Genomic DNA, 18,265 nt, shown 5'->3' with positions numbered 1-18,265 from the left:
TGATAGTTCACTTGCTTAGAACTGTGATAATAGTTACCAGAGTTTTTGAAGAGAGATATCTTTCCCCATAATTATATTTTTTCTTTATCATTAAGTAACTGGTTGATGTTTTAAGGCATAACTTCCTAGTATTTAACACTTTAAGTTGTAGTTGATCACACAACACAGTAGTGCTTGAGTTCATAAAAACATCATATGTTTTGAAAATCAGCATACACTTGAGCTCAGCAAGTTGTACCAGTTACCAGTTTTTGCTTTTTTTTAAAAAGATGCCTTTTGTTTTCAAGCAGTGAAATCTGTTTTGTACTAGGTAAAGTGAACAAAAGACTGTTTCAAATACTTGCCAAAGTATTTAAAGGGAGGGTGGACATCAACAATATGCATTGCATGCATTAACAATATGTGATGGAGAAGAGGGTAAAGGAGGTGATGCTGGACTTGTCTCGGTGGTCCTCAGGGAAAGTGACAGTGAGCTAATTACAGTGAATTGTTTTGCTCAAATGACACTTCAGAGTGTAGAACAGGCAATCATTTTATGGTTAAATAAGTGGTTTCAAAACATGTTGTTATGCAAGCTGTATTTCTCTTTGTGATTTTATTTTAGCTTTGTGAACCTTATTCATTAATGTTTTTTTACTCCTATCCATTAAATAAATTTTTACTTTCTGTGAGTTTTTACTCTCCTTTTCCTTGATCCTATGAACTTCTTAACTAGAAACAAAAAGGATATAAAACAGGAGGATTTCTGCCTTCATTAGTGTTTTCTTACAACTTCAAGGCCTTGGATGTATGCTTCTGTCATGGTGGATTTTGGTTTTGTTTTTTTAATGTGGCTTTCTAAAGAAATGAGATTCTACACTGCTTTTTCATTACTGTCTCTAACATCACTAAATGACCTTTGAACCTTTTGGTCAGTTTCAGCCACATTGAATAGGGATTGTGCATCTCAAAGCTTCCATGGTATACAGAAACTTCCTGTAAGAAGGATCCTGGTTTTGATCTCCCTGAGATAAAGGCTGCAGTATGGGAGTTTCTCCCTTATTAAGCAATAGAGTGGACACTGACTGGGAGATGCTGAAGTATTTAGTGAATTCCTGGTGCTTGTTCTTCAGAATATGCACCTCTGTGTTATTGTAGTAGGACCATGTTTTCACTGGAGTGTTGGTTGATTGTATAAGATCCAGAGGCCTTTATTACGTTTTTTTATTAAATTGTCATGTAAAATGAGTCATGGAATCAACTGATACAATAGTGTGATTGATACTGCCCTTTGAAAATAGGAATAATCTCTCATGTACCTTCATTCAAAATCTATTACAGCTAACTCAAAATTTGAAGATTCTCACATTTTTACATAGTCTGTGGGTGCAGTTACACCTTTCAAAGTTGGAAGAACTAAATCAACTGAAGCTTTCTAGAAGGTGTAAATGAATAACACATTTAGTTTCTTTTATTAATGTCATACAGCATGTCCCATGATTGAATAATACTATAAATGGTTGTCCAAGCGATTTCACTAATGCTTGGAACAGTCAGAGCCCCAGATGCAATCTTGGCTTTTTTTGGGAGTCAGGCCAAAGAAGGAGAAAAACGGATTCCAAAAGAAAGAAAACTAATTTCCATACTGTAAGCATGTGCTAAAGTTTATTCTGGAAATGCCCTCAGCCACCTGGGAGTATAGATTTGGATTAAGTGAGTTAACCTGTTCTGAAGCGACACTTCACGTATATTAATCCAAATTTTGACATGATTTTTTGAAAGGCCTATCTTAGAGTGTAGCTCAACATTTTTTCATGAGATTTTTTGAGACACTGCTTCCAAATAAAAACAATAAGCTTTATTTATAGTTAGATGTACAATTTTTGTATTCTTTGGCTTGATGATCTAAACAGGTTAATGGTTAAAATAAGAAAGATGTCTTGGCCATAAACCAGTATCTTCTGCTTTGATAATAATTCATTTCCTATATAACAAACTTCATGAGTGAATCCTGTGTCATTTTGAAGTTGCATGTGAAAATAAACCTGATTCAGTTCTTTAATACCATGGATACTATTTTAGGGCATTTTCTGTCTTTTGATGTTTAACTATGTCAGAAAATCTTACTGCATATGACCAATTTACATTGTTGTGCAGAAAGACTGTAAATTTCCAGAAGGGACAGAGAATTTCTGAAAGGGGGTGAGGGCTTTCATTATCTTGCAGTTCTAAGATATAATATCGATAGTCTTTATTTCGTCATCTGGAGAGATGGAGCAAAATGTGTATCACAAAGCTGAAAGCTTAAGATGTTAAGACAAGAATATTCCAATACTAAATAGCATTAAAATATGTAGGTGTGGATTTCTTTTTTTTTTTTTTAGGCAATTCAGTCCGTGGTGAAATAGCTCTTTAAGTCAAGTTAGTTCTGAATTTTTTGTTCTGTATGCTTTTAAATTATTCTTTGTGACAATAGGTCTTACCAGCTTCATTTCTGGATGATTTTTTTCCTTCTTAGTTGGTACATTCATGTAATTTTTGCTTCCCACGTTTCACTTTCACATTTTTGCTTCCCTTTCTATGTTTACAGTCTGCCACATTTATACTAATTCTGAAGTAACTGCATTTTCAAATTATCTTGTTTGTTTGTTTTTGTTTGTGTGCTATGAGTATATGCAAACATTTGTGGTCCTAGCAGCCTCTTTCCCAAACATTTTATCTGCATTATTTTTCTGTTTGATTTGCTGGCCTTTTGACAGAGCCTTTGCCTACAGACCCCATTACCTTCTTACATAATTTATCAGTATGTATGGCTTACATGGAAGCAGTGTAAAGCTCATTATGTAATACAACTCATGTTTGTGAGTAATTTTATTGTTTGGCACAAACAGAAGTTACATTTTACTGCAATTTTTTTCTTTTTTTACAGATTTGCATGGCAATTCTTAGGACATACATTAGTATCAAAGAATCAGGCCTCCTAAGACGTGCAGGTATGGTATAGTAGTTGCTGTTGATGAATCTTTGTTACTTAGCTTATTTAAAGCAAATTAAATAGGCTGTTAAGAGAGAAACGGTTGCCACTTCAACAGTGAATACAGAGTTCTACTTCAAATGAAGGAATACATTCAATCCCTGGGTTTTCTTTGTTCAGTTTCCCAATGAGGCTAGAAATTTAGATTCACACTTACCTCAGGAGGTTCTTAGAAATCATACTTCCACATAAAATGATCTTAACCTGACTATGACTAGACTTGGGAGTAGAAATATGTAAATAGGGCAGGAAGGAGGTTTAACAGAACCCAAATTTTATTAAGATGCTTTTCAGCACCCTGGCCAAACGTCAAGAACCCAAAAACTTGAGAATGGAAGCTCTTGAAATTAAGTGTTGCTACTGCACCCACTCCCAACACCTTTAGTTTAGTCCTTACACCGTATATGCAAACAATTATGATTAATACACTTCAGGGACTGCATTCAGATCCATCTGACCTTTTGAGTTCAGTCAGAAAGGGCTTCTGTTTTTTTTTTAAATTTTTAATCATCTGGAGAGTGATTCCTTTTATACTGGTCCTGAGCAGTCTTTAAGTTTCTGAGAGCTTCCTAGAGTGTAGCAGAATGAGAACGGGGAATTCAGTTGCACCGTATGCTGCAATGTTCCCGTGCTGAACATGTGAGTTTTCATGTGGGTAATGCTGGATACTAGCAGGCCACAGTACATGGCCAGTTTATCAAGGAAGGGTGGCACTGGAACAAGTTGTAAGACTATCCACTTTAACACAGTCCTTCCTAGAGCTTCCTGTCTGGAAAGGCCTTAATACCTTGATGCATGTACCAAATCTGACCTGGGTTTGTGCATTCTTCTTGTGCTGCACCAAATCAACTAAACTTTCTGGGAACCTACAGGGCTTACAGTGCTCAGCTCAATGATACAATATATTTCAGAACAGTCAGTCTGGTTCTGGTAAGGTTAACACTGTATTCAGACTGGATCCTTTCATCCATATTTCTCCATATCCCTGTCTCATAATATCTTGGACAATTAAGCGTTGTTACATTTTGTCTAAAATATAAGGAAATAACTTGTTTAAATAGGTATCATCATTTAACCCCAAAGTGATACTCAGTTTAATTGCTTTTTCAGTTCAAATATTTGTGCAGTATTACAAAGAAGTTACTCCTGGTATGGATTTTGCTTCTGAAGTGCTGAATGATCTTCTTGTTTCATTGCTCAACAACTGTTTGTTGCAGGAAGTATTCCAAATATTGAATGTAATTGTACAAATCAAGATACTGGTAGGTGACTTTGTACTATTTTTAAATCTTATTTTCATAGTTTTAGTTTTTTGAATATTATGCCATTTATAGTACTAGGCTTGTTTTCACTCTGGTACTCAAATCTTGGGTGAGGGGAGTAATTCGGAATACCCTATTATAAAATATCTTACCTTTCTAATTGAACTGAGTTGCAAAACTGATTGTGGGTTTTTTGTCTATATTAGCCAGCTGTAGATGTTCTTCTGAAAGTTTTTGAGCATGTGGCTTCTTTGAATATAAGAAATGCTGTGCCTACATTAATCAATACCTTCTGTAAGGTATGTTTCGTTTTTGTACTATTGCTGCTTGTTGGAATTCCTGAAAAACATTGCCTGTTTTAAAACTCTAATGTATCAATTTAAAAACAGTACTGAAATAATACTAAAAGTTTTAAATAATACTAAATAATGATACTAAAGTTATTTAATAATAATACAGATATTATGTAAATAATAATACTAAAATCTGAATTTGTTGTATATGTTTTCATTTATTCCTTCATTTTTGACTAATACTCACTGTGATGTGTTGTTTGCCACTTTCCTCTGAAGATGTGTTGAGTCATCACAACTTTTTGTGTGCTCACTTTTTGTACCTTTGTTATTGCAGCTCATTGGTGCTGGTATGTTCCTTGAGTTGGAACACTTTGACTACATTATTAAGTTACTTCAGCAATTGCAAGTTTCTAGTTGGGAAATGACTACTGTTTTGAACATAAAATCCAGGTATCTCCTTAAGGAGCTGTTTTCTAACTATAGATGCCTAGTTCCTTCTTCAGCATCTATTTTTACATATTTATGTGGAATATTTAAAAGATGTGTTGGATGAAATTACTATCATATCATGCCTAATTTTATTTCAAAGTTCTGTCAATCTACCATGTTTCAAAGATCAAACATGGTTAAATTAAAACTTAGATTCTAACCACAATTACTATTTTTTTCCATATCAATCATCTGTACATTGTACAATCTACTGCCAACTTTGACAGAAGTTTTTATAGCTAGCCAAATTAGAAACATCATGGTTTAATATATCACTTAGGCCCACATAAGCAAACAGTACTTCTGCAATAAACAACCCTTCTAGGATTAGTTATAATCTGAAGTAGTTTTCTAGTTTCCTTTACAGTGTGACTACATAAACGTTTGTGCCAATACTGCTAGGGAGGAGTGGGTCATTTTTTGAGTACTGCTGGGATTTGCTGGGCAGAATGTCAAATCTGTTCAAAAACTGCTGATACTTCCCCATCTCTTGAACAAGATTGTGATCCTTTTTCATTTTTGTATGACCTGCATCATACACACACACACACACACACACACATTGAGAAACTAAATTTGTGATTCATAAATATACCTTTGATTCTTAGTGGAAACCAAATACACAGCATCTGTGAAAATATCTTTGCTCAATTATTTAATACGTGTGCTAACTTCCCTTGGCATGATTTTAAATGAGTGTTTTCAGTGTGCAGTATGAGTAATGTGAATAGCAAATATGATGCAAATAGCATCAAAAATCACATCAGTTTAATGTTCATATATGATAATTCGTTGTTCACCTTCTGCTAGTTCAGTAGGATGTGTTAAAATTTAAGTATTCATTTTTTTTTCATATGGAAGATTTGAGGAAAGGTATTTTGAAAAGACATGGATTTTTGACTTCAACTTGGCTGTGGCTGAAATTCAGGTACAGTATGTGCATTCTTCATGATTTCTTTTAAACCTGCATGAGATAGCAATTTCTAGATATTTTTTAATTAGTGAGCTTTATTATTAAGTATAGTGAGCTTTTGATAAAATACTTTTATGCAAAAACATGTTTGGTAAGGCTTAAATGCAGGAGAAAACTATCTTTGGCCTTTCTCTAATGTCAGTATTTTAATTTACATACTTGTAGTTTTGCATAAATTCAAAGATTTTGTAACTTTAACCAGTTATTTCCTCTGCTTTACATTTGTTGTGCTTGTGATTGGTAGTGGTACATCATTCCTCACCAAAAATTTATTTAATACATTATTTAGCAGATAGAATTCATATCTAATATAAAAACACACAATTGCAAAAGCTGTAATTGACAACATTAAGCAGTATTTTAAAGAATAAGAAAATATTGTAAAACATTCTTTATTTGGACATTTGTGTCTTTCATATTCAAGGTCAGATTACTCATTATGCATAAATATTATATAGTTTACATATTATCACACATCCTGTGCAGATTCAGAGATTGAACCACAAAAAGGGAAAAAGCACTACTGATTTTTTTACTCCTTTAACACCAAAGTCATCAAGTGATCTGGCAAGCAAAAGACTAATTCATATAGAAGATAACCATAAATTCAGCATGCATCATGGAAAAAAAACCCTAATAAATGACAGTTCCTAAATAGGATTAATAAGTTCTGAGATTTCTCGATTGGGGTGATGACATAAAAAAAATGAATTTAATTTCTTGAGGGATAAAAGTAATTAGCAGTCCATGCAAGTTTGCCAACACGTAACTGCCATATGAACATGAAGGTTCTTGGCAGTAGCATTTAATTTCCTTTTTTTTTTTTCTCCTTTAAGTCTATCACAAGTACATATCTCAAATTTCAGTATATTTTCTGTTTGGTTGTCTGGAAGCAAGTTTGCTTATATTTATCCTTTGCCTTCTTTACAGCATTGCAAGGAAAAAAGGGACTGGACCAAGCTAGGAGCTTTGTATCTTAATGCAAGAACTGGATGTGAACATTTTGATGATCTTCAGAAATTGTTTGTATCTATTGCTGAAATTCTAGCCAAAGATTCTGAAACAGACAGACCAGGAGTTCCTTTTTGTGATTTTGCTGATACAGGTAAAATTGAGATGCAAGAAGTGTTCTTTGTGGAGTTTTTAAAAGAGATAAAAAATAAATATCGTTTTCTAATTGTTAGTTAATTTTGTGTTACGATATTCTGAATTTTTTGTAGTGCAAATACAATCAACTGTAATGTTCAGTAAAAGTTATTTTCCAGTAGTTGTAAAATGCACAGTTGCTTACACTTAAAGTCAAGGAAGATTCTGAAGGAAGAACAGTAGAGTTTTGTGAAATCAAAAAGAGAACCCAGAATTCATGATCTTTCGAGAAAAATGACCTATGCTCAGGACAATGGCAAATGTATTTAAGTATTGTCATGTGAAGTGTCACACTGTTAATAGCATAAATAAGCTTTAGTGCTGTAAATACATATATGTAAATAGTTGTGTATTTTAAAATACTTTGAACAGGTTATATCATATATATAATATGCACCTTTTTTTTTAAGTAAGTTGGATTTTTAGAATTATTTTTTCCTCTAAAGAACCAATGGTTTCTGCAAGGGCTGGTGGTGCTCCAGAACCTAATGTTTTAATAGTTCTGGCAGGTTTTCTTGCCTCTTTCTTTCCTATGCCCTTTCATTTGCATATCTGTATCATTCTCCCTAATAAGTTTGCAGATTACCGAGGCTTGGTGAAGTATCAGTGGGATATTAAATCATTTTATAAAGGATTACTTAGATATTTTTCAACCTGTGTTATCTACTAAAACATAATGCATATTTATTCCAGATATGTGACATATCCTTTCTGACTGCAGACTTCTATATTATAAAAAAGCTGTTAGAGCTTCCAGTTGTGACACCGGGAGGAGATTTTGTCAGAGCTTGGAACCTAGTCTGTCTTCCCTGGAGCGGTGGTCTCCCAGCTGATAGGCACCTCCACTAGTAAAAAATTTTTGAGCAGTCACCCACAGTTTATTTATTTATATATTGTATATATGTGCTATTACACCAATATATTAAATTCACTGTAAACCATACACAAAAAGAGGAATCACAAATATGAGATCAATATGAAGCAAACACGATATTTTAAAGTATTTTACTTAATTTTTATTTTGGAACTGTGCAAAAATTATTTTCTTCCCACATCTGAATGGATTGTTGTGCTCTTACCCTGCTTTGAGAGCACTGTTCTGAAAGTCTCACAGTGCTTCCAAAGAGATTGTAATTACTCAGTTCTGCGATTACCAAAATTTCTTTTTGGTGTCAAAACATGTAATTCTTATTTTACAAATAATGGTGTTACTAAATTATGCCATTACATGTCCAAGCATTTTGTGGATGACTTAGACTGCTATGAAATATTGTCTGAATAAACTACAGTGATTTACCCTACTTCTGGTGTTAAGACTGAGGAAGTTGCTACTTTCAATGGCAAGTATTTTAGAAATTGTATTTAGCATTTTCACAATTATTGTGTTTTTGAAATGTGTAATTTCTTTAAATCTGCATTTACATGTAAAATAATAAAAAAACCCAAAACTTAAAAGCCTTTTTCTTTTTCTTTCCAGTAGTGAAAAATTCACACCATAATAAAGCAGACAGACTTTTCATTGGAAGGACTGGGATAAGTGTAATGTATTCGTATCACAAAGTACTGCAGTGGATAAAGGTATGCAGAGCTACAGGAACCTGACTGGAAGAAAAAAAGTATTAGTAATTTCTCTTCTGGATATTAAACTGTGTTTCTCTAATGGAATGACTGGTGTGCTACCTGCCTCTCTGCTATCTTAGTACTTCCTAACTGTCCAGCTGGACCAAAGCATTTTATTGTGCTTTTCTGAGCAGTAGTCTTCTGTGGAGCCCATCTTGGGTTGCAACCTTGAAACTGGTTGCTCGTGTTCATCTTGTGATTTTTCTGAGCTGAGGTTGAATCTGAACTAAGAGACAGGTCTTCCTGAAATTCTGGGGTGAGGTGCTGATGGGATTGTTTTACAGAAACATCACTTACTCACACCTACTGGCAATCATGCTGCATTCTGAGACCTCCCAACTCAAGTGATATTTAGAGAAGTTTGGGCAATTTGCTGCACTGGTGTTTCTGCATCTGACCTCAAATGGAGTAAGACCAGAAAGACAGAAAAGCAGCGTAGCAAGGCTGCACTTGGTGAACTGCCTGTTCCCCAGAACACTGCTGGAAATGCTCTTATTCCACTGAATCTAAGTTCTGTGAATCTTGCAAAACTCAGACATCACAAAGAAATACCTTTACAATCATACTTTTGCTGTCAAATATTACACAGGGCCAGGGCTAAGAGACTACATTTTTGACTGGATGTTTTACTTAGGCCTCAGGCAGTATTAGTCATAATTTCACAGCAGGAAGATCCATTTCAGTGTTAAATTTGTCTTTTATATCCTGGAAGGAACCAAGGCATACCAAACCAGATTTCTTATAGAAAGCAATATAAAAAGTGATAGCATACAAAGTAATATAAACGCCTAGTGATTTTAGAGTGTGTTTTGGTCAGTGATCACATTCTGAACTTGGGCCTGATCCTTTCAACTAATAATTATGGTGTATGTGGATGTTCCTCTCATCCCATTCAAGATGATTTCGAGCATGCACTTTTATGAACAGAAGCAAATACTCTCTTTTGTCTCTTGAGGTTTTGGTTTGGCTTTTTTTGCAAATTACCATCACAGAACCCTTTCTGGTTCACTTTGAGGACTTAAGTTGTCTTTTGTACGATTGTCTCTAAGGGATGACCTTCAGGAATTCTGTTAGGTAAAAATCCTGTGTACTGTTCAGTCTGTTTCTAGGGTCAAGCCAAGTCCCAGGAGATACTTGATAGAGGTGCTTAGTCTGATCTTAAGGCATCAGTCTAGAGGCAGGATACCTGTTCTCATGATTCATTAGTTTCGTAGCATCGGCTTCTTGAGTTGAATGGCAGTGACCTTCAGCAGGTCCCTTTCAAGCTGCAGCACAATTTGGTACTGCTGAAGAGTAAAGGGAAGGAGGAAGGGTCTTTCCACTAGCAATTGAACAATACTGCACTAGAAGTTTTCAGGCATTTTTATTCGACAGTACTTTGCAGTTAGAACAGTTAAGTACTTCTGACCACAGAAGAGAGAATCTAAGTTCTTGGCGTTGAGGAGTGGTAGTGCTCACATGCCCACTGAAGGGTTTAGTTTGGCTTGGGTTTTGGCTGTCTTCTTCAGAATACAATGTTTGTGCCTTCACATGTTTTAGCTGTTTTCCAGATCCATCTTAAGGGAGAGCTTGATCTTGGATTGCACAACACGTGGTATTTCCAGCAGATTCATCTTCATGTCCTAATTTCAGAGGTGCAAGATGTTAAAAGCATATGTAGTGTTATTCTTGTACAACATGAGCTACTAAAAGTAGATGCTTCTTACAATGCTATGATTTCTTTCATGTCTAGAGAAAAATATCTTTGTTTCTTTGAGAGTGTGTTAGGTATCAAACCTGCTTCTCAAGAGATTATTGACCAAGATCCTCAAACAGCTTTGTAGACAACCTGTGTTGACCATATCAGAGTATGGATGAGGTTCTGCTCTGAATTATTTTTATCAGAACTGGCAGATCCCAAATTTATCTCTGCTTCAGGAAGCTGTCATTCTTACCTCTCTCTACCAGTTTCACCCCGTTACATGTATCAGATAAATCCCTAATCCTGTGGTATCTACTTGATACCATGTCGTTTTTGCCCAAAAGGTAGTCCTGAAAATAAGGTAGTAATGGATTTGCTCTTCCTGCTCTGCCCAAATCAATTTTGGCTTTAGGACATGCCCTGTGCTGTTTTATGAGTATGTCAGACTACCCTAAACTTGAAATGTGCTTTTCATATAATTTTTCCTTGTAGAACATCAAACTCCTTTATTGCAGAGCTTTGGTGGCTCTTGGGGGTAAAATATGTATGCTTTCTCGTCCTGAAGAGAATATTGTTTGTAAGAGGTAAGAAAAGTTTATAAAACAGATGCACTTCAAAAAAACATGCAACATGAGTATGTCTTGCATGGAGACAGATCTTCAAGCAACACTAGACTGCTTTCTGGATATTTACTTGCAGAGAATTCTGTAACATCAGTGCTCCTTTGGCAGCTGTTTCATCCTTTTCTTGAAAGGCATTGCTATGGTTTATTTTTCACTCAGCTTTTTAATGTTTCAGAGAACTGGTCACAGAGATTCTAGTCCAATTAAGGATCTCATTCCACAACTGCATTTTAATTGAGTGCCCTTCCTTTAAGGATAATTTTTCTACTTACAGCTGCATACTTTTCATCTTCCTATAAAGACCACTACCTAGTGGGTCCTTCTTTTGCCAGAAGGGTGGAGTAGATGGAGATCCTCCTTAATTTTGTATTTCATTTCTGGTTTGCACTTAGATTTCAAGTTTCACCTAAGTTTTTCTGGTTTGTAATTTTCCCCTTAAGCCACATAAATCTACAGTTGAATGGGTTCTTTACAGCTTAAATGTTAAATGCAGTTAATGTTAGCATATTTTATGGGTTATGCTGAAATAAAAGATTGCAGATGCCTATTGGCCTTCAAAAGTGTCCAATTCTGAGCACATACCAGTCCACAGTGTATCTGTAAATATGCATAAAGCGTTTTGTTAAAAAATGAGCTTCTTAATAAGTGACTTTCTTTCAACTTCCCTGTTCTCCTAAAGCTCTCTTTCCTTCTGCCTCCATGGGCCTTGTTCTACCACCACAATGCATGCTTACACACAACCACAGTTTTTAATAAGCCACTTCATCATTGAATGCACCCAAGCAAGCAAGAGCTGAAACACATCTGGTTTGAAGTTTTGTCTTTGTTGCTTGACTAGCAAGGTGCAGCCAGGTGAGACAAATACTGAATTCTGCCTGGCCCTGCCTTGCTGGGGGACATGATTTTGATATCTCACCTTGACTCGATCATCCTCTCTTCTAGATTCAGAGTTTAATTGTCTTTGAGACTGCTACTTTTCTTCCATTTTTGATTGCAAGGGACAACCAAAAAGTTTTCAATATGAAGTTTCTGTAGAAAACCAGTCTAAATATCAATCTGGAATCTGATGGAATTGTTGGTTGTTACAGTGTTGGCCAGATAGGCTCAACTTCTTCCAGTTTATTATCCTGCTGCATACAATCATCACTGTTTTCTTTGACTTACGCTGGAGTAATTACTTCAGTTTAAGAATTACGTCTCTGTTGCAAAATGAAAACTCTCTGTATAATCTTTTAGAATTTTGTAGATTGTGTAGTGCTGAATGGAATCACAAAAATATTAATAAAATAAGTAAATACAAATTAATTACAAAGTATATTAAAAATACTAAATTGAACATTATAAAATAGAAACAATGTTATAGGTAATAGTGTATTGGGAGCACTTTGACAGTAGGTTGATAGAGTTTTTTTGCCTACATAGTAAAAAAAACCTAAACTCTTCATTAGACATTTTACTGTACTTCACCCCTGATTCAGTTTGGATAACTGCATCAATGCCTATGAATCTGTGTCACTAAACTAAATCTGTTCTATTTTATATATAAATACACACTGTGTTCACTGATACTGTTGCTTTCTCTGACCCTTCCCCTTTCCCTTTTCCCTCTTACACTAGGGAAGGAAGGTTTTGGATAAACTGCATGAGCTACAGATAGATTTTACACTCTTGAAAGGACTTGTAGGTGCAGGGAGGTCAGCATCCAGATGTCAGATTGTTAATAAAGCTGCAGAAATCTTTCTTCATTCTGGAAATTTGGATGGAGCAACAAGGGTATTGAGAGGTAAGCCTATCTTGCATTACTAATTACTGATTACTTTACTACATTACTAATTACCTTAATTTTGACTTAAATTTGAACAATTCACTTCTATGACAAATTTCAGATAAAAGTTACAAGCTGATCTGTATTACCAAATACCATTAATAATACTGGGGCAGCAAAGAAAATGTGATCCATCTTACTGGTTAGTATTCCTCTTGATATGTGTAAGAAATACAATAATCAATGCCTCATTTTTCAGAAGTTTTTCACAGTGTTCTGTTGTCAACATGAAAATCTGCCATAATGAGGGAGGAGTGCAGCTTGGAAAATGACGCTATCCCTTGTAGTTTTCCTTTGAACCAGGGGACATTCAGTGTCACATTTCTGGCTTGGGTCAATGCAGTGTTCCTTTGCCCTTCACAGTATCCACATTTAATATAATTGCTTTAAAACAGTACCATATTTCTGCAAATATTACATATGGCTTTTTGGAATTCTGCTGAAAAGAGAAGAAATTCAGAAGTATAAAGAACAGAATGTATGCTGTAAAGTGATATTCAGGATGTAAATTTGCTGTTTAGTTACATAGCTATACATAGATGCATATCTATATATGCCATTGATAGTCTATTTTACTGCAGTTATATTTCACAAAAGGGGTGATTTACAATGTAAAGGTTCAGAGAATCAGTCTAAGGAGTATTGGTTATAAGGAATGAATTATTAATTAGTTGAGCTGCACTTTCTGTCCAATTCTGAAGTTTGTGTCATGGTACAGTTTACGGTAAATTTTTAATGGCCCAAAGTCTCAACATACAGAAGTTCCATTTCCTAGATATAACACTGAACTGTTGTTTGCCACAGAGTCAGAGTGGATCACAGATGCACCGTTGTGGCCCTGTAATAAAATGGACATCCTCAATCGACATAATCTGTTATGTGCAATAGTGCATAAATACTTGAGGAAGAGTTTGTACAGGCAAGCATTTGAAGTTCTGCAGAACTTACCGGGTTTGCAGAAACATTCTGGTAAGTAAAGATAAGGATACTGTGTTAAGAGCTAAAAATATAACAGGTGATTCTGTGGTGTAACAGTAGTGTTTTCTAGCTAAACTTGGTTGAAGAGGTAAGATGGTTTTATACATCTAATGTTTCTAATTTCCAAAGAGTATAATGTCAGTTAAAATGTGTTGTGCTCTGCAGCTCTTGTTGCACTTGTGCATGCACATTGGATGTGCACATACACCCGTCCTCTTTTGCTCAGTTAGACAGGGCAACAGTTTTTAAGGATCATACACAGTCTATACAGTGTGATAAAACAGGGATATTTTAATTTCATTTAATCTTAATTTCAAATTAATGAGGTTTTCTTTTTTTCTTCAACTGAGCTAACCTAACATTGCTTACATACCATGTTAAGAACCAAGTGCTCTTTCAGTCTCAATTTATCTGACAAATTTTGAATGAGTACTTCAGAATGAGATAACTACTTTACTTAGGCTCCACTGATTCCTGAGTGTAAGTCTCAGTCTACTACCACTGTATGCTTTTAGATATGTTAGGAGAGATTGGTTGGAAGTCCATCTACTTTAGAGAGTACTGAAAGGATCTACTTATTTGAGTTATGAGGTGAATACAACGAGGCTGCTCAGTCCTGCCAGTAAGGAGACAGTTCAGAGTAAGAGTAGAAGCAGAAAACCAAGGGGATTTTTATTGCTGGAAATGTTAACTCTAAGAGATCAGGTGAAGATTGTATTTATAGGCTTGAGCAAGTGAATGTATTTTTATCTGATTCTATTGGTTTTGGCAGCAAATTATTACTTGAACCTTAACACTTCTCCTTCACAATATGAATGAACTACTGTATGGAAAGACTTTTGATGAATGAAGTATTTATATTATCCCAAACTTGTTCCATCTTGCTGATAGAGGCAAGAGTTCTGATTTAGGTACTGATTGAGAAATGATCCTTCAACTAGATTTACGTTTGAATTAATTCACTAGTTAATATTCTTGATTTCATTTCAGATATTGTAAATGCTTCTCAATACAGCTGCCTTTTTAACAAGCTGATAAATGCCTGTTTTGAAAACAAGAACCTTGGGGTCTCGTCTTCTGCAGTAGACTTCATGCTTTCCAAAAAGATTGCTATTGATTTTGCTTTACTTAGAGGATTAATCACAGCTTTGGGAAGAAGTTCTCTATGGTCCAAAGCTAGGACCTATTACAAAAGTAAGTTACTTCTTAAACAATATCCTCCCCTTCCATTCTTTGGATAATGAGCTCATAACATTTCAGTATGAGTAAAAAGTAAAACAGTACTTTCTGTGTCACTCTCAGGAATTTATTTGTAACCAAAATATTTATTAGGAAATGGTGAGCTGAAAATAAGAATCAGTGCATACTACCTGGCATGACATCAATGTAATTGTGATGAAATTAATTCTTTACATTCAGTTTCAGAATTTCAGATATGTGAGCCCTGAAATGGTTGAAAAGTGCATCATGTTCACTTTTTCATCTAGGCAAATTAGATTTCCTGACAATTCTGTCTAGAAGTGTACCACCGTCTCTGTGGTGGTAAAATTATTAATATTTAAGATTTGAGAAGTCTGGCTAATTAGTTTATCCTAACTATAAGAAAATTCCTTTCAACAAAAAGCTAATAGTCTGTAATTGTTTATAACTCCCTATTTGTGAGCTAAGATTATACTAGGTGTGCCACTCTGCTTAGAATCTCTCCATATTGTCACATTATTTACTATTTGATTCTGTCTTAGAATTTTTGAGGTTAGCAGACTGCTTTAAGTGTCCATCCTTTCTGGGATAGGTACTTGGTTTTGTTAACATTGAAATGACTGCTCTTCCTCATCTTCTTTTTTTTTTCTTTTTCTTTTTTTATTATTTTTTAGAAATGCTGTATATATTGGGTTGCTGGGATCACTTGGCAGAAGACATGGGAACAAAGCGGGAGATGCTGTTCAAATGTTCCCTCACTTTGACCATGGTTTACACCTGTCTGACCTGCCTAAATTGCACTTTATCACACACTTGGTGTCCCCAGACTTCTGACAGAACTTTTTAATCATAGCTGATGAAACTCATTGAAAAAGAAAATTTAACCATATTACAACTGTGAATTTACGTGTGAATGCTGTGTGCTGTGTTCTCAAATCAGGCCATTTCATAGGTGAAGTAGTAAAATCCATTAAGGGGTTGGGGTTTTTCCACATTTAATCACACAGAAGAAAACAGATCTATCTTTAGTATTGGTAATTCTAATTCCTTGTGTTTCTGCATTTACTCTCAGATGCTTTATCACTGGGTTGCTACCCAGAGCTGCAGGGAAATTTTTATCACAAAGTTCTGAAGATTCCATCATACCTATCTGAAGTTGAGATGCTGTTGACCATTGAAGTATTTCTTGTTTCAAATGCTAGTGATATTCAAAGTTCAAGGAATACTAGTCAGACTCTTCAAATAATACTGAAAAGGTAAGTTTGTCAGATATGTACCATTTTGATTGTATTTCATGTCATCATGTAAGTAATAGATCTTGTTTTCCTTATCTTTTTCAAAGAATACATCTCTTCATTTTGTTCATTAGATAAGTGAGAAGTTTTTTTATCTCTTGTTTCCATGTATATGCTACTGTATATCTGTTTGTTTTTTTAAAGAGGAGGTTCTCCTCTTGCTAAAAATGTAGTCATGTCACTTAGGCACAGCCTTGTTCCAGAAGTGTTTACATGCCAAAACTGAGTAAACCTTATGGATTCAAGCATGTACATGAATTTCTGCTATATCCAGTTTATTAAATGATTTGCATTCCTTTACTGAGTTTTCCAGCCCAGAGACATTTTTCCTGAAATGTACTGTGAATATTGCAGAGCTGCTTTACACCAACATTAAAACCTATTACTTTTCATTGCAATTAAATATGTTAAAAATACACTTTGTATAACTTTTTAATTCTTCAGAACAATAATATAATTTGTCTATAAATTAGCATATTTATCAGTGAAAAATACAAGGCATGTTTTTAATGTTTTTGTAATTTTCTTGCCAGTATAAAGTGTTAGGTAAATGACACTGAGCCTGTATGGTACCTAATTTTATATTCATTTAAATTCTCTTACAGATATGAAGATACAGTTCAGAATAACAATGCCTATCATGAGGCAGTGGAGAGGCTGATCCAGGCAGCTCGTTTATCTGATCCAAAGCTTTTTCTTAAGCATATGACCATGAACGTTAATATGGAAGAAGTTTACAGCCTGGAGCACTCATCTGCTTTCAAATGGCTTCAAGAGAATATGAAATGGGCTGAGAAGGTCTGGCTGTTTCAGTAGTTACTGAATAGTTTCCACTCTGTTCGGATTGTGCCTTACTGATTTACAGCAAGGTTTCAAACTCAAGTTATGGTTTTAAATACTATATTGATGATAATGAAGATAGTAGCACAGAAAGAGTAATTGTTTTTTTATAAACTGTCACACTGACCTGTATAGATGTTTGACAATGGCATCACCAGATAACGAAGAAGCTGCAGCCTCAGAACCTACATTCACCATTCTTACAAAGAATTAACACTTAGGTTGTTTCTCCCAGCAGGTAATTCTGTAAGTGTAGTATAAGCATAGGTACAAGTGTAGGTAAGTGCATTGGTTGAGTGCATCTACTGTTCTTGAGTGAGACATTTTCCACATTCATTCATAGTCTGTAGAAGTAATACCTGTTTCCTGTTGTCTGCCTTACAGTAACTTGTGAGGTCACTGTCCCAACTGTTCGCACCTTAGATCTTATTTTTTTTCTCCAAAAGCCCAATAAAAAGCACTGAGAATAAAATAACTTCAAAATTCCTTGAGACATGCCTGACTTAGGATACCTTTCTTCACAGAACTGAGAGCCTACATGTTGCTCACAGCCGAAGGTTTAGTTGATAATTTAATTAGATATTTATTTGATATAGGTAATAGCTTGTGTATGGTTTCACATTTCTATATATGGATACTTCCACTGGAAAGGAAAACTTGCTTTCTCCCTTGATTGTGCTCTTAGAGAGAGGTGGGTTTGCCCATCTTTTAGGTTCTGCCAACTTCATGATGAGATGGAGACTTCTAGCAAGCTTGTTCCACCATTTCTGGATCTTCAGGATTTCTGCTTTTTTCCACCTGAAAATCCTGAATCACATTCAAAGCATGAATTGCTTGAGTCAAACTCTACAGCCTGAGTAAGAAGAACCAAACATTTAATACCAGCAAATCTCTCATGGTGAAACAATACAGCAGCAGTACAAAATTGATACTTAATGTACTTGCCACTTTTGTAGTGTTGTTAGTTTAGTTCTCTGGCACCAACCTTCACAAACTTGCCAATAATACAGCTCTTGTGGCCCTG

The 18,265-nt window shown here is 35.1% G+C and overlaps 1 protein-coding gene across 2 annotated transcripts in view; it reads left to right on the top strand.

The window, feature by feature from the left end:
• Positions 1–17,732, top strand: part of TOPAZ1 (testis and ovary specific PAZ domain containing 1) — a 38,456-nt gene extending 20,724 nt beyond the window's left edge. For both annotated transcript variants that reach the window (XM_015620156.1, XM_015620155.1), the window contains exons 9-20: positions 2,909–2,972; positions 4,124–4,275; positions 4,482–4,574; positions 4,906–5,021; positions 5,922–5,988; positions 6,964–7,138; positions 8,657–8,757; positions 12,721–12,886; positions 13,733–13,897; positions 14,897–15,100; positions 16,179–16,362; positions 17,007–17,732. In XM_015620156.1, the coding sequence (XP_015475642.1) occupies positions 2,909–2,972; positions 4,124–4,275; positions 4,482–4,574; positions 4,906–5,021; positions 5,922–5,988; positions 6,964–7,138; positions 8,657–8,757; positions 12,721–12,886; positions 13,733–13,897; positions 14,897–15,100; positions 16,179–16,362; positions 17,007–17,217 (1,698 nt within the window). In that variant the 3' untranslated portion in view covers positions 17,218–17,732. The remainder of the gene's footprint in view (positions 1–2,908; positions 2,973–4,123; positions 4,276–4,481; positions 4,575–4,905; positions 5,022–5,921; positions 5,989–6,963; positions 7,139–8,656; positions 8,758–12,720; positions 12,887–13,732; positions 13,898–14,896; positions 15,101–16,178; positions 16,363–17,006) is intronic.
• Positions 17,733–18,265: the final 533 nt, after the last annotated feature.

This window comes from Parus major, chromosome 2 (genome assembly GCF_001522545.3).
Source record: "Parus major isolate Abel chromosome 2, Parus_major1.1, whole genome shotgun sequence".
NCBI lineage: Eukaryota > Metazoa > Chordata > Aves > Passeriformes > Paridae > Parus > Parus major.
The sequence above is the reverse complement of the archived record's forward strand: the minus strand, read 5'-3'. Positions and strand labels throughout refer to the sequence as shown.